The 17,238-nt window shown below is 53.9% G+C and overlaps 1 protein-coding gene across 1 annotated transcript; it reads left to right on the top strand.

Annotated features, from left to right (window-relative positions):
• The first annotated feature begins 680 nt into the window (after window positions 1–680).
• Window positions 681–16,525, top strand: LOC105696359 (connectin). Its single transcript, XM_023434442.1, has 5 exons — window positions 681–1,186; window positions 1,288–1,781; window positions 15,739–15,918; window positions 15,995–16,125; window positions 16,205–16,525. Exons 1-5 carry the CDS (start codon window positions 681–683, stop codon window positions 16,448–16,450), a joined length of 1,557 nt encoding a protein of 518 aa, XP_023290210.1. The 3' UTR covers window positions 16,451–16,525.
• Window positions 16,526–17,238: the final 713 nt, after the last annotated feature.

The following is a 17,238-nucleotide window of genomic DNA, read 5'->3' as shown; positions in this document are numbered from 1 at the left end:
CCCAGCGGGCATATCGGAATTGGGGATATTTTACGGCATGTCGGGTGCCGGAATTGCACCACGCTTATGCGTATCTGCATCTCCCTCGCCCCCGTTAACGGGGAGATCTTTGATGGTGCCGCCGGCCGCGGGGTCGTTGCCGGGAATCGTTGTCAGGCGGTATTAGGTGGAGGTTTGGACCCGGTCTTAGGGCGGACTCGGTCTCGCCGTGGTCCCCGTGGCACGTGAGATGAAATTCGATTCCCCAGCCCAGCAGCGGTCTCGCAATTGCCCGAGCCCCAATGGAACGCGATATTATTTACCCCGACGTTAGATTCGACTCGTGTCTCGAGTGCGGCAAGAAACCGCTCGCGGAGGCGATGCGGCCCCAGCGCGCATTTCACGGTCCTCGACAAGCCCCGGATGGCCCCGCAGTTTCTCTTCCGACAGGTTTTTTTTCGCCGCGATAAATGGTTCAGCGTATTTCACGCAAAACCGCAGCTCGACGGCCCGGGGATGCGTTTTTCGGCGCCCCAGGGCCGCCACCCTCCCCGAAGACCGGTGGTTAACCGGTGGAAAACCGAATCTTTAAAATCCGAATTATCCATCGGGTCGAAAGGAGAAACTTGACGGGGGATTAACGTTGGGTCTGTGCTTTCAGGAACACCATGAGAAGCTCGATTCTTCTGGGCATTTTCATCATGGCCAGTCTGTCTCTGTCGGTGACGCTCTCCGCCTCGACCAGGAGTCGGAGCAAGAAGAAGACGAAGGAGACCAAAGAAATCAACATCTGCGACCTGGAGCGTCGCGAAACCTCCGTCTTCTGCTACTGTAACAACATCCAGCCGCGAAACGCGACGGATGCCAACTGCTGGATTTTCGACAGATTCGAGGTGGACAACCCGATCTGGGGGCACTTCACCTCCCAACTGTACTTGGAGAAGCTGACTTTCACGGTGCGACAAGACGGCAGCATCACCTACGTGCCAACGGCGGTCTTGAAGCAGCTGAAGAACCTTCATTCGGTCACCTTCCAGTACGCCAGCATTCCGGAATTAGCGGAACGCTCTTTTTCGAATCTCTCCAGCATCTCGGAGATCAACCTCAGCAGAAACATGATCGTCGTGCTCAGGAAGTTCGCCTTCGAGAACATGAAGAACCTGACCATGGTCAACCTGGACGAGAACCGCATAGTCGAGGTCAACAGGTGAGTCTCGAGGACGGTCCCTGCTTGGTCCCCTCTTCAGGGCTCAGGATCTAAGACGCATTTCCCAGAGTCCTGAATCCGTGATTCTCTCTCTTCCTCAGGGACGTGTTCGTGGGTCTGCCGAAGCTGACGAAGCTCTCCTTCAACCGCAACAATATTTCCACTCTCCATGACAAGGCTTTCAAGCACCTGAGCACCCTGTTGGAGTTGGAATTAAACGGCAACCAGATCGCCGTCATCACCAGAGACAGCTTCCATGGTCTGAGGAATCTACAGAAGCTCGACCTGCGCAACAATCTCCTCTCCATGATCGGAGACCGCAGTTTTATCGAGATGCCGGAGCTGAGGGAGCTGGAACTCGACCAGAACAAGATCGAGTTCATCTCCGAGGACGCCTTGGAGGGCATGAGGAACCTGAAGAAGCTCAGACTTAGCGAGAACAAGCTCGTCAGCTTGGAACCCGACTTTCTGGCCGGAGCTCCCGGGGTCTCCTTTCTGAACCTTAGGGACAACGCCCTGAGGACCATGACCTTTGACAACGTCAAGCCCATCGTGACGAACCTCTACAACAGCAACAGCTACTTCTACCTCGACGGTGAGCGAACACATTCTCCATGTCGCCTTTAATTTCTATCTTATTTCCTTTTTCGAGGACGCCCTCAAAAAGTCTCGACGCAAAAACCCGACTGCTTAATGCACTTTTGCCGATGCCAAGTTTCCGCGGGTTTCGGGAAAGCGACCAACGGGGGGAGTAATGTATCGGGTGAAATTTTCAAGTGGAAATCTGCACGGGGAGTCGAGCGATCCTATCTGGGGTCGAGTCTGCCGGGAATTGATACAGAGAGTTCCGAATTTGCGGACAAGAGAGCCGCCATAGGGGGTGACGATTGTTGCGATAACGCGGAAACTTGTTGGCGTAACTTGTTGTTGCGCACTTGGATGCTCCCCGGGACGTTACTGGGACAAACGAGGTAATGGAACTCGAGGGCGCGCCAGCTTTCGAGTTCCCGGCGAATTTTTTCATTAAGATTTAGACTCTCGAATAATTATATCGGCGACCTTTTGCCCGGGGATCGCGACTGGCCTGATCGAAAAGTCGAAAAGTCGAAAAGCGTGCGACCCTGAAAATAATGAGTCGAGACCCAGAAGTGGATCATTCTCCCTTTGCGCATTGTTTGATCGGTGGCAAATACAAAGGCACGTGCTCGACGAGGGTCTTCTCGTTAAAGGAGCCCCTGCCAAACGCGGTTGGCCACGTGTGCGATTCGCGTCATGATGCATCGGCGAGATCAGAAGTGCATGCGTGCAGCTCCCCCGAGAAGTGCGTCGAGAACGGTTTGTGGCCTCGTTATTATCGAGGGGAAAAATCGTGCATTACGCTTTCTCGCGCGGGCAGCGCGTTTTCCTTTTGTCCGAGGCGTTTCGCGTTATCGCGCTAGCTTCCGGCGGAAAATTGAGTCGGAAGTGCCGGAGAATATGGGTAACGACGGCACTTTGCATTACAACGGGGTAGTGGCGCAGTGGGTGCCATGCTTCATTGTCGGTTTGACACTCGGTTTCGGGCGTCATTTGTCAGCGGGTCATTCTCTCCGCGGGTTTGCAATGGCGCGTATATACCCCAGACGCGCGGCGTCCAATCAAAAATTCGAACGGCTCGACGGGGACGATTTCATTGTCCGCCGTGTCGCGGATAAAAACCTAATTTCCCGTGCCAACCTTGGTCGGGAGAAAAAAGTGATTAATACGAAAACCGTTCCCCGCCCCCCGGGGAGCAACTTTCGTCCGAAACAATTTTTGATATCGCGTCGCGATAAATGGGAAAATGTAGCTCAAGCGTCTCCGCATCTCCCTCCACGCGGTATATCGCTCCTGGCATCGCTGCAAATCAGATACCATCTATCCATCGAGTGCCGTATCAAGCGTTGATCCCGCTATCAGAAAAATTCCGACATCCGGCAATCGCGTCTTTTACACGACCCGCTCCAACTCCACGTCAAACTGCATGCACGCGGAAATATGTCGCAGGGGGCACGGTACAAACGAACAAGGGCGCCATTACAAGAGGCGTACAATCGCAACAATGGGTCGCAGTCGAGGAGTCCCGGAACGGTACGTGTGCGTAAACCTGCCCATTTTCCCATTCCGGATGGCCCCGGCCACCGGAGGTGCATAGGTGTGCATACATGCACCTACACCTGTCCTGGGCGCACAAAGGCGTACCCGGGTGCGTCCTTCGGAGTAAATGGATAAACATGGCCCTTCAAGACCCTCCGCGGGAAGAAGTGCAGGGCTCGGATCGTCTTAACGAGCCCTCGTCTCTATCTATACGGGACTTTTATTACCTACAAGGGGCGCCACGACATCTGCCTCGCCTTCTATGCGCACCTTGCCAGGACCGACGCGTGGCGATGGCGATCGATACGAGTACTTTTTTAGAAATCGAGTGAGCATCGAGGGTGTCGATGCCAAAAGTGCTCGGCTTCTTTGTGTTCGTTGTGTTTCTATCCGTATGCGTACGTGCGTGGAGACCGGGAGTACCCGTGCACGTGTATGTACCTCCCCGCGCAAGTCCCTCCCCGGACTTCTTGACATCGCCTCCGATAATACATGCTCGAGCGTACTCCACCTCGGAGGGCATACGGGGCCACCGACACTCGCGGGTGCGCGCATGTGCCGTGCCGAGAGCCCCCGAGGTAAGTATCCCGGGCACCGCGTCATCGCACTCGACTCATCGCGGGACGCACTTCGTATACGACTGCATACCCTGCGTACATGGCCGTATAACGCGAGCACATATACCGGCACATGCCGTCCTAGGTAATACCATGTACCCATGTATAAGCCGGGGCAACTTATGAGACGTCGCCGGCACGTCGCCGGCACGTCACCCGCGAACTACCGGGAGTTCCGGGCCCTCCTCTGAGCGTACCTTCGAGGAAATTAAAGCGGGTGCTTTAAAGGTACCTATGGCGATACATACTTTTTTCGCATTTTACCCGACCCCTTGCCGCCAGCGAAAAACTGGCCCGAAAGGAGCTCCTAAACGGACGCTTGATACGAGGTTAACGCGGCTCTGGATGTGTCGTTACCTTCTTTCTTCCGATGGAAAATAATTTCCTACGCTCTTCTCCGAGGGAAATATTTTCAATCTTCTTTTTGAAATCCGGGGGTGCGGCACGGCAAAGCCGCGATTGTTCGCTTAACCGAAAACTTATTCACGGTGCCTTTTCTTTCTCCTTCTCTTTATCTTTAGTCTAGACCCACCCCGCGGGAAGGTTCGCTTCATGGAAAGAGAAATATTTCCCACGAACAACGGACGCGATCGACGCCATGTGGCGCGCTCCGTGAGCGTATTGTATTGTCGCACGACCCCGTAAAACAATGGGAATCGCCTTTTAATAAATGGAACGGATTACGTCGTTGTGTGTGTACATATGAGTACCAAGGGAGAGAGACGGGTATCCGAACGCATATGCACCCGTAGGTGCGTACATAGAAGCCAACGTGCGCTCTCGACCCCCCGCGGGTCGGAGACTGCCCTCCTTTGAGTGAAAAAAAAGAAAAACATCTGCCAGGCTTCGACGGGGCCGTTTTTCCGGATTAGAATCTCCGCATCCTAATGGGGTCGGAATCCCGGCCTAATTTGCTGCCGGCACGGTAGTAGCGTCCCTCGAAATCCGCGATTTCTTCCTCCGAGGGTTAGACTCCCTTCCGACCGTTGATTCGAGATAATATTCCCCTTTGATTTTGACAGTTGCCCTCGCCAATTCAAAAGCCGCTGAATTTCGCCGAATTTCGCCGAATTTCCGCCTAGTGACAATTGCATCCGCGAGCCTGGAAACCGACGCGAATTTCGAGGCTGCAAATGCCAATTGCACCGGCGGCGCGAAAATCGTGATCGTAAAATTTCCGCGACTTTACGTTCAGGTTTCGTCGAGGGATTTCGAGAGCGAACGGGGGAGAGGGGGCAATTTTTCAAGATCTCGCGCACTTGCGGGGAGTACCGAGAATCGCACTTGAAGAGGGGCCGGGGGGCGGGTGCATCAGGGCAATGCGATGTTGGTTCAGCGGCTCTCGAGAAATCTCTGTAATGGACGAGCGGCTCCCGTGGGGGCAAAAACATCAATTCCGTTTATCTAGAAAATGGCGACAATTGCGGGCGCCGAGAGGGGGTGCACCCCGTCGACGGGTGCGGTGTTATTCATTCTAAAGTACGAAAATATCGCCGTGAACCTTTTTCACCTGCTCTCCTGCGGCGGATGTGCTCGACGAGGTCGATCGACTTGGCGGAAAATGGCGAAAAGTGGGAAGGGATATTAATTGTCGGTAGGGAAATAGTCTCCGAGGTGACCGTTTCCCATGGGAGGCAAAATAAACCGGGAAATGGATAATTTTTTCGCACCCCGGATCGAGAGATTTAACGCTCACCCCCCAGGGCGGGCCGATTTTGCGCCGGAAACGCCGGAAACGCCTGATTCCGCGAACGAGCGGGACGAGTCGGATTTAATTGCGCACTCGGCCACGTTCCCCCGAGAGATGCGATTGACTCGTTAGCGGAGCCCCTCGGAATCGATACCGATCGAATCGACCTCTGATCGGGAGGAACGAGTCCCGGTCTCCGTCCGCGGCACGGAGTTCCAATCCCTTGAACGACTCCTTCCCGGGATGTTTTTACAGCGGGCAATTTATAGAGCCGTCTTAAGCGGGACTTTTCTGCCGTTACAATCAGAACTACCCTCTATTACCTTAAAGACGCGATTCCAGGATTCGCCTTCATCAGCCGGGGATAAAACCGCCCTCCACGCGGAACGGCCGCGTAAAAACCACCCCATAACGGTCGGTAATTTTCTATCGTAAAGCTTAACGTCCCTCACATCGCGCCGTATTTTTTATTTATTCTTTTTTATTCCCCGCTCGCGACGCGCCACGGCGCGCCACGCCGCGCGTTAAACCGGGCCATTGGGTCGGTCTTTAGAGGCCTTTTTAAAGGCACGCATTTTTACGGGGAGAGAAGAAACGGGCACCCCATCGATTGGGGTACTTTCGCGATATCGAGGCCTAAAACCGAGATAACCGAGCGGCTTCCCCCGCTTCTCCGTTTAAGGGTGCAGGATATGGGTGGCCATTTAAACCCATCCTCCACCCCGCAACGGCCATTACGCGCCGGTCCCAAAATGCCCCTGGCAATTTATTCTACATTCTCCGGGTGCACCCCTGGCTGGTACACGTCACACGTCAGGAAGCGATCTCGGTATCGCCATTTAGAAGCGGCACCCTGACAATAGGAGCGTTGATTTTGCATTCTACTGGGGCGCATGGCTGGCAGGGGTCGTCCGAGGTTCCCGTTTTTTCCCCCTCCCAGGATGTTTTGACGTAATCCCATAAGGCGCATTATCCGTGGGTAAATACGCGGACCGACGGGGAGGGGCCCGAAAGCGATAGGGGGGGTGGTTAATTGCCGGAGCGTTACTTTTTCCTTTTTCTGGTGGGAAAGGAGGGCTCCGGACGTACCCACTCGCTCGGCCCCCCGTTGTACCCTATTGTCGCGGGTCCATCGGCGTGAGAGGGCGAGTGTAAATGTCGATTCGCGGATCGGTGCCATCTTTAGGGGATGTAGCGGTTATATTAATGTCACGTAACACTGTTCGGTGGATTGTTACCGTTGAAGAGGGATGTCCGACGGAATTTCCGGAGAGTAGCAGAGGAAACCCTTACCTTGAATCTCACATCGAGCAACCAGGTGATGGCCAGGAGAGTAACAAGGCTCGTCGGCTAATTTTCTAATTAGCTTCCGGCCGGCACGTCCGGAAGTGGCGGAAGTCCCGCGGAATCTCGGAGAATCGCGGGGAAAGAGGAGCGGCCGGATCGACTCCCCTTTGCGAGAATAAAGGCGCGCTTTCGCGAGGGGTGGAACCGGAGAATACAGGGAGCCTCGAGGTAATAATTCTATGATTATTTCATAAGGGCCACGTTTGAATATGTATGCATCGAAATTTACGGCCAACCAGGGGAGCGTAATTGTAGAGAGCCCGCGAGGTTTCGAAGGGCCCGAGAAAACGCCACGCCGAGGCATAATGAAACCAAAACATCCCCCGGGCCGGCAGCGGCACAACCTTTAATTATATTTTCAGAACCCCCGTGGCCCGATCGTTGCTGGAAACGAAACTGTTGCGACTCTTCCGATACCCCGGGGGCATCTTTCGCAGAAGGGCGGGCCCAAAACCCTCGATCCCCCGGTAGGGCACCCTCTTTTGCGCGTTTATCGTTGACAAACCGAAGAGGGCCCTTCGGATTTTGGCGGACTGTAATTAAATGTATAAATAAGGTCAAGATTAAAGTGCGTTTAGACGTAGGCTTATTCGAGCTCCTTCCCCGCTTTGCCCGGCCAATCCATTAAAAGCACTCTGTAGAATTGACAAATATATGAAATATCATACCCCTGTTTGCGGGCTCCGTTCGCGCTGCGCGGTCGCCAAGAGGTTAGGACGGAATAAATTGCTTAATGCAAGCTCACTTATCCTCCTCTCTCGGCGTATCCGTTTTGTACCCTCGTGTGGGTACGATATCGTTGGGGACGGGTATAGCCCAGTAAATCGCTAGCCTCCCACCGTCGCCGCGACACCTATCGTCCTTATCGCTCTTATCATACCTCGCCTGGAGACCGAAAAAGGACTGCAAGTGTTTCCTCTCCGAGTTCTCGAGTCGGGTCGCTTCGGGTCCCGCTAAACTTTAAAGTCCCCGGCCGCAGTCTCGCGCGCCGTACCTCGAAAGAACCCCACGAGCAAAGTCGAGGGTTCTTTACGAGCTTCGACGTGCCGGAGTTTCCGCGACCCTCCGAGGGTCCGCCGCATTCGGTGCATCCGCGGAGACGGGCCGCAAAATTTCGGGGATATTTCGGATGCAATTATCAAAGTTGATAATGAAATTCGTCTCCGTCGTTGATAACTCGCGGGCCAAACTGGCTTCCGGTTTGCCAAACGGAATCGACGTCGAGGGAGGTCGCTGCGGTTCGCTATGCAATTTGCGAGGGACGTTGGAAAAGATCGGACGTTAAACGACGATAGGGCAGAACGTTTGGCTGGACCACCGAGGCTGGCGACCGAGGCTGGCGACCGCGGAATGTCGTCGCATCTCTCGACGCCGGAGAAACGGAACGACGAGGCGGGGAGGCCCCGAAGAAGGAAATTCGAATTTAACGTTTCCTTCGTCACAATTTGACGCGGCCAGAGAACGGCATTGTGCAGAATTTTCGACGGGAAAAAAAAATTATTCCCGCGGGGGGTGGCGAGATCCCGGAAAAGGGTTGGTAAAAACAACGGCGAAGTCGATCGGACCACCCCTTTGTGAAGGAAATTGCTGGAGTCGGGTATCCCGTCTAAACAAAGGGATATTCGATCCTCATCCCTCCATTTAGCGGGACCCTCTCCCCCCGACGCGACCGGGGAATCTTCCCCTCGAAGACTCGAATTTCTTCCGCGCCTGTATCCACTCTCGATGCGTTACAGTCCCTCAAATATCGAAAAGCGATACTCCAAAAAATATCGATCTCGAACGTACATTCCCGAAAGAGAAAATCACCGCGGAGTACCTCGCGGATGGGGGAAAAAAGACCTCGAATGAAAATAAAGGAAACTCCATCCGGGCGGAGTTTCTCGATCGACAATTTTTTTTTTTCGAGCTTTACACAGCTTTATCAGCGAAACGAGGGATTAAACGGGAGATTAAAATCCCCGATATACTCGTAAGTCCTTCCCCGAATAGGGAACCCGAAAGTCGGTTATCCCGCGCGAGTAAAGGGACGTCCGATCGGCGTCCCTCCACTTCCGTTAACGAGGAGTTTCGTCGGGCTAACGACGCCGGACTCCGTCGAGGCGAGGGATTCGCGTGCTCCTGCACCCCCGTGCAGGATCAAGGGGGCAAAGGGAAGAAAGGTGCAAACTCGCGAGTCTCCGAGTCCTCCGAATTTGCAGGGACCACCCGGAGAGACGACCGCAAAATGCTAATTTGATTTAAGGCCGACGGAGAGGCGGACTCCGAGGAGAGAAAGAGAAACCGCGGTCGGAAGGTCGACAGGCCGCGAACGAAATTTATCTCTCGAGTGCGAAACGAGGGGCTCTTTTATTTGGATCTTGATTTTTTCGAGGCGGTTTCGAAAACGGGGAAGGCATCGTCCCCCGGTATTTTCTCCTTCGCTTTCGGACGAGGGGCGGCACTTTTTGCCCCGCCTCCGGGAAAACGCAATTTCCACGGGGTAAACTTAATCCCACCCTCCGCAAACACCTGTCGAGCCTCCTGCCTCTTGGCGATTGCCACTCGGAATAAATTTCATTGTGGCGCCGAGAAATTCCTGCGATTGCTAATAATTCCGCGGCGTGAGGGCGGAATACTCGGGACGGGGGGGTAAAACGAGCTCTAAGTACGTGTTCACGGATACTCGCGTACGCGCATACGTACACCCACGAAGGTACGCCTCGATGCCCTCCTCTGCGCATTACCGCGAGCTTCCCTCGTTCCCGGCACTTCGCGGTAAATCGCTAATATTTGCCGCTCCCGTGGAGTCGCCTATCCGAAAAGCCCCGGAAAGGTCGGATCTCGTCGATTTTGTTAAATCCCTCGATCGTCCCCGGAAAGTGTCTTTTTATCCCAAAAAAAGCACCGCCTCGCCGTATGGATATTCCGCGATTCGCGTACGCAGCCGGATACTCCTCGAAATGAAAATTCCTATCGAGTCAAATTTCAAACATCGAATCCCCTGCAAAAGTGGATTGCACCTGTTTAGCGCAATCCTCATTAATTACCCACGAGGGGAACAAACACCCCGCGCGGTGCACTTTGCATTTTGCATTCCCGGCAACGTTCCAGAGGTCAAGCGAAGCCAAGGGGCTCACGGATAAATAAATAAATAATTGCATTAAGCGGTGACCGGAGTTACGCGGGGAACGACTCCGTAACGTCGAGTCGAGAATTCGGGGAAAAATATCCGAGGATTAAATCTTCGCGGGAGGGAGGAGAAGTGCGATGATACGTGATATAGAATACCGATATTTAGTTTTCGGTTTTTGGCCCGGCCAATTTGCCGTAACGCGCCTCCACGTTCTCTCGTTCCCGATACTCTTCGCGGTAAATCGTCAATAATTCCGCCGCGCGTAGAGATACGCGATTTCGGCTGCATAATGCAGCGCTGCACCCCGAATTGGACGAGTCCCAAAAACCGGCCGATTTTTCCGAATCCATCGATCAGCGGCTTTAGCAAGGAATGCCGATGCGAGGAAAAATTCGATTCGTGAAAAAAAAAAAAAGGAAATCAGAGACATTTCGCGAGGTGATCGATATTCCCAGCTTATCCTGCATATAAATAAATAAATAATTCGCGCAGACGAGTCGGTATTTATTCCCCGATGGGGGGGGCTTGATTATTCGTGGGGGATTCCGCGTGCGCCAGGTACTACTTGCAGGGGAGGCACGTTTTTTTTTTTTTTAATCGGAGGAAATCGAGGGTCACCGAGAGATATCAAAATTCAGAGCGAGCAAGGTGCAGAGCGATGGTCGGGGTGAAAGGTTGCCCGTGATTGATATTCCGGGGAGAGGATTAGCAAAGTTAATTTGGAGCTCGTCCTAAATATGCTAATGGCAAATAGGGAAGTCAAAACTGAATCGGTCGTTACTTCGGAATGTTCGTTCATACAGGACCGTTCCATTCTCCCTCGGTGGCTGACAGGACATGGAATAATAATACCGTCGTTTCTCCGGTCGAATGTAACCTCGCCGGGGTAGGAACGCGATAGGCATGCAGGTGCATAAAAATGCACCTAGCCGGGCGCATTCGAAGTACGAGCGACTTCATAAAATCCATCGATCACGCGGTATTAGGGAGGAAATATCGAGACAGTCGCTCGCTCAGGGCATGGGGAAAATGTTGGCATATTACAATCGGACCCCCTGCAGTGATGCGCAAAAACGTCGATATATTACCTGCGAATGTCGATATTTGTCTCGCGACCTGACCTCCTCGATATTCCCTTGAATTATTAGATTTGGCTCGTTGACCGATGGGAATATAGAAATTCGGCTCTGGGAACTGCCCCGGGATTATATTAAAAAACGCATCTGCTAAGCTGGCGCGACCGCTTTAGCACACTCAATTAAAATAAACGAGAAAGCTTAATGCTTTTTAACCGGAAGAATATCCACGCCATAATTTGTTGCTCGTCGTATTCCATCGGCCAGCCGAAAATGAAGAGAATTTAATTAACTCCGTCACCGAGGGAGCCGAGTCGAGCCTCGCGGAACCACTGCGCCGCATGCGTCGCTAAGCGTCGATTTTTCGCGACATCGAGGCTCGGTGGAAAAAAATGATTCGTATAAAAGTTGCACAGGGTGGGACGTGCGACAACTTTTGCCCGAACAGTTTCCTCGCCGCACGCGTGGTCGAGGGAGAAATCGGAGGTTTCATTTCTGCGGCCTCGTTCCTTCCACTCGACCGCCGCGCGGACAGGGCCGATCGATGCATCGCGCCATTATCCCGAAACGAGTCCGCGTTAAATCCTATCAATAATTCCGATTTTTCATCCACAACCCCCTGAAGGCTCGCTCGCGATCGCGTGCTAAAGCGGGAAAGATATTAAAGCTCATTGCGCTTTTTACTCCTCGGCCGGCGAGGTCGGCGGCCTCCATTCATTAGACTAACGATGGCGATTAATTACAAGAAGAAGTTTACCCCGTGCATGGGAGCCGCCCAAAGATGTGATCGATGAAAACGCACGATACACGCACGAGAGGGTGTCCATCCCCGGGTCGGCACTCGGTGTGGAAATATTCGGGAGAAAAATGTTTTCGGAAAATCCACCCGCCTGGGGGGATACGTATTGGGGAATTTTTCCCCCTTTTTTCCGGCGATTTCCGCCCCGATCGGGAGTGGCGTAGAGGCCTCGGAATGAAATCGCAGCCACTGGCTGGGGGTGGCTTCGTCCCCTGCTTTTACAGGGACATGCTTAGGGACGCAACCCCTGGTAGGCGTGTCCCTTATATTAGGTTTTAATCATTCAGGGGATGAAATTTTCGACTCGGGGGCGTGGTAGTCTGCTTCCCTGCCGGCTACACCCCTTCCTGCCCGGCTCCGACGTCCTCGCCGAAGACTTCCGCGACCAACCCTCGGGGATCCTCTTCGAGGTGCGATACCTGTCGCCTGGCGGATTAGATTATACCCCCTCTTTCGACGATTTCCGAGGCCCCACTAGCGGAGAAGCCACGTACCAATTTTGTTTCAATATATGGTCTTCCAAGGAGAGGAGATTTTCTCGTTTAACCTAGTCGATGGAAGAAGATGGATGGTCGAGCCGCGAGTGCTCGTTTGCAGAGGGGGTGTAGATAATTCAGGGAAATTTCGAAGTCGATCCGAAATCACTGTCGAAGGTCGAGGAGGCCAAAGTGTGATTGGTTTGGCACCCTCTCCCGGGACCCGGGAAACTTCCTCGTGGATCGGCACGGGCCGGGAGGAAACGCAAGCTGTCGGGAAAGTGCACGGGGAAACGTCGGGCTTGTGTTTCCGATACTCCGGGGACACTTGTCGGACTGCGAAATCGCGAAGTCTCCTAGGCGCGGAAACTCGCGGCGGAGTTTCGGGCTTCGCCCGGGGGCGAGACGTCTGGCCGGAAAATCGGTTCTCCTTTGCCCGGAAAAACGGGCCACAGTGCGCCCATTACGTGTAACGCTTGACACATCAACATTTGCATCGATTTTTCAGCGGCAAAGTCGGGAAATCGAATGGCTCCTTTCCGCGAGAATTGGATTCTGGAATTTGCTCGCCCGAAAAGGGGGAAATCGAAATCGCGCGCCGAAATTTTCCCAGAACTCCCCCGTCCAGGAAAGAGGAAAAAGGGGCTGACCGTATCCTAATGGGTTTATGCAAATTTTGTTTGTATCCCCGGCGATCGCCCAAGTAATTACGACGATAGGGTTGACACGCGAGCACGGCCAACGACTGCGGGAATACTTTTCTTCGTGCGGTTGCCGATGCGTTTTATTTTTTCGACAGGTTGAATCCTGAACGAATGTAATCTCGCGAGGAAAAATGTGCATCAGGGAAAATTAAAAGGGACGGTCGAAGAGAGATTCCCCCGGAGGGGCGAGAAATACCTTATCCCACCTGTTAGAGGTGGCCCGTGTCAAAGGATCGCATAACGAAGTGCCCTCGGAAGAAATGAACGCCCTCTGGGAAAAAAAATTGTCCAAATGCTGGCCGGAGATAAAACCGAGCACCCCGAGGACCTTCCCCGGAAATTAAAATGGACGCGCGACCTGCCGAGGGATCCCGAGAAGAATGGAGGCCGTCTTCGCCCTCGAAACTTTATCCCACCTATTAAAGGTGCATGTCGCGAGATCGCACAATAAACCACCCCCTGAGACCGGCACTGATTCCTCCCGGAAACTCCCCCAAAGAGCCTGGAGAAACCTGGAGACCCAGGTGCACCGTTCGATCGTCGGCGAGAGCAAGTCGCGGTCGTTGGGAACGGTCATTAAAGGCTGCCGAAAAATGCGGAGACACGTGGAGAGGACCCGGGGACGAGAAACGCGCTCGGAGGAACAATGACGTTAAAGTCCTCCGAAAAGGGGGCGAGCATAAATAAATAAAGAGGACCCGGGGGGCGAGCTGCGAGTAATTAAATTCTGAATGGCACTCGGACTGAATGCGAGCTCATATTACCCTCGACTTCACCCTCGGTTCGATCCCTCGAATGAGGGTTGCAGCTTCGCCGCCGAGCTTGGCAGCGCCAGGGGATAGGCCGGCTCTTCGGCAGGGAAACGATTATTAATTAATCCCAGGAGGGATGACAGCGGTTGCGATTCGCGACTGATCGATTTATTCGATGTTTCCGATTATTCGGACTATTCCGTCTATATTTTCCGCCCTTAACGGGTCTCCTCCTTCCGGAATTTCGCGGAGTGGAGGGTGGAAAACGCGATGCAGGTGACACAGAGGGGGGTTTTCGGGGGTGGGCGGGATGGGCAAAATTTCTCCGACTTCCGGACTCGAGCACGCGGGTGCAACAATGGCCACGGGTAAACGACGGACACGGGCATCCCCTTTGAAGAATTATCAACCCCCCGGATGCCGAGCCGAGTGATATCGACATTCGCGTCAGACCTCGACGGGCGGAAATGGATGAAAAATTCAGAGCACGGAAGCGCCGCGAAGCCGGTCCCTCCTCGTTTTCGGAGGATCATCGGGAAACGTCCCTTAAAAAAAAAAAGAAGAGAAAACGGAGGAAAAAAAATTGGAAAGCGATAGGGATCCAAGCTGCCGAACAACTCCCGGAGACTCGCCCGGAAGGGGTGGACGCGCCGGAAACCCTGCTCGAATATCCAAGGACCTCCGTCCGACTCAGCGGAAGGAGGAATCCCGGAAAGAAGCGAAATCGAAGTTGGGGATGGAAAAGGGAACTTGAGGGACCGAAGGGATTAAAATCTCGGAAATTGAATTAATCAATCCCGCCCGATCGGGGCGAGAAAAATCGGGTCGAGGCTTCTCATAGGAAACCGTGTCGAAAGGGTGCGGCCGAGATTGAAAAACATTTTCAGCGGGATATTCGCGGATTCATGTAATATACATGAGGGGCGGTTTGAGTGGGTCGAGATTCCTCGTAGATCGTCCCGATGGCTCTAATATGTCCCGGATGTTATGAAAGCCAATAGGAGCGAGTAAGGAGGAATCCATGGGCTTTTACCCCGAGCCGGGTTGGGGTCGCGGCTACCCCATATGAATATCGAAACGCCTCGGGGGCGGCCAACCCTCTGCGAGAAAAATCCGAGGGATGTTGTCCCGCTCGAGCACCGCCCGGGGAATGCCGGATTTATTATTGAACAATTAATTAAAAAGACCCGCCAAGACTGGCCCAGTTTCGAGCCGACCGTTGAAATATTCACCCCCGGGACAAATCTCGGCACTTCCGGGACTTTGCCCACTTCCGGCGAGACTTTTCGCCGCAGCTGGGAATAGAATTCATCCCGGAAGCGTTAATTCGGAATCCGGTCGTCGCGGGACGCCCAAAGTATTTTAATTACCACTCATGCCCCTCCGAGGACTGGAGGGAATATTTCGGATGGATTTATGGAACTTCGCCCTCTCCCCCCGAAAATATTCATTCGGGATCTTAATTATTTTGCGTAATTTTCTTCATCTCTTGGATGGATATTTTGGATTAATTGAATTCCGCAAAATGGACAGAGTCAAGGTTTAGGCCGAGTATGCTCGCGTCGCGTGTGCGTTCTCCACGGCCAATTGCACGGTAACGTCTAATGCACTCTGCGTGCATCCCGGTGTATACTTTAATACGCATTACGATGCGTATCGGTTACCCCATAAAGCGACCTTTGAAACGACGTCAAATGATACGACACTCGTATCGGTCAGCGGGTTATTAACGTTGCGACAGGTCGGAGATAACAGGGATATTCCATTCGTTAGAAATTCGGAACGTCTCGAGACGCCATGAAAATGGCATTCGAAGGCGCGTCCACGACGCGAGGGTCTTCTAACGAACGTTTGCTCGCAGGCAACAAACTCATCTGCGACTGCAAGCTCGCCTGGATCTGGGGCCTGAGGAACGAGACGAAGAACAAGAAGCTGAGGGATACTTTGGAGGAGCTAACTTGCTTCCTGGAGAGCAATAACGCGAGCTTGAGGTCGAGCCAGGAGGCCGGGAACGACCAGCCCCTCGGAGCCGCCGACCGAGGTAAGTTCCCCGGGGCATATCTTGATTTCCTGTTTGCCGATCGAATGCTCGAATTGACACGACCCGCTCTCCTTCCCCGAAGAATACCAGGCCGAGAAGCCACGAGGGGGGAACGAGGAAGACGCTTACATGGGCGACGGCGGGGAGTACTACGAGTACGAGGAGGAATACGAGGACGCGGCTTCGAATAGCAACGCTCTGCCCAAGGTAAGACGACCCCGAATTGCGCGGAGAGAGCGAGGGAGGCAATTTATCATACGAGGTGGCTCTTCGGGGTGTTGTCCAGGTCGAGGTCGTGGAGGGCAAGGTGGGGTACGTGCGACACCTGTTCGACCTAAAGCCGGAAGAGCTGCCCTGTCCGGAGCCATCCCGGGAGGACCTGATGGCGTCGGAGCAGCCGTCGAGTCACCGGGACCGAGCGAGGGCGGGCTCCTCGGGGTCCATATTCTCCCTGTCCTCGGCCGAGGCGCTCATCGGCAGCCGATCCACCCTGGGCCTCTTGCAGCTCCTGGTGGTCGCGATCTTCACGTAGAAGCGCAACGGCCGCCGCCGATGCGGAAGGACTGTGTCGAGTCGCGCCCGGGAGATCCATATCCGAGATCGGCTCGGAAGGTCGGAAAACGACTCGCCGCGTGGAGGCGCTTCCGGTCCAGGCTCGGCCCCTTTCCATTATTTTATTAATAAATGCAGCCGACCGGGCGGGTTGCACCCCTCGATTCGGGAACCTTATCAACCGCGAGTGTCCGGAACAGGCGCTCTCCCGGCTCCCCTCGTTCCCTGAAAAGCCGGACAAAGCCGGACAAAGCCGGACAAAACCGACGCGAGAGGACTGGGAACGCGGATTTTCCCCGCTCGGCTGCCGATCGGCGGAAATCGCCCTTTTTCCTAGGGTCTCGCCGACGACGTGCACCTAGCCGCGGCGCAGCCCTCGGTGGCTGCCTTTTCGCCGTTCCGACCGCGTTTCCTCCCCAACCATCGCGATTCCGGTCGTTGGGGAAACGTTGGAAAGGGAAAAAGTGTCAGCCGATGCGATGGCCGCTATCGTTCGTCGTTAACCTATCGGAAATCCCCCGTGGCCGAGTTAGGCTATTTATTGTTCCATAAGAGATGTTGCAAATCCCTCGTATCGTCGCCGTTTTTGAATCGTGTGCCGATTTGTCCCCGTCAGCTGATCCGCCCGGCGACAGGGAACGACGCACTTGCACAATGCTATTTCACGTAAGACAATCCAGTGTTAAGTCTCGAGAGATTAAATTTAAGGAACGGATTATTATAGAGATATGACGAAATATGAGGTGAGATATTAAGGAGAGATACGAT

Source organism: Orussus abietinus, unplaced genomic scaffold (genome assembly GCF_000612105.2).
Source record: "Orussus abietinus isolate OABI.00-Male unplaced genomic scaffold, Oabi_2.0 scaffold15, whole genome shotgun sequence".
In the NCBI taxonomy this organism is placed as follows: Eukaryota; Metazoa; Arthropoda; class Insecta; order Hymenoptera; family Orussidae; genus Orussus; species Orussus abietinus.
This window is presented reverse-complemented; position numbering and strand designations above follow the sequence as displayed.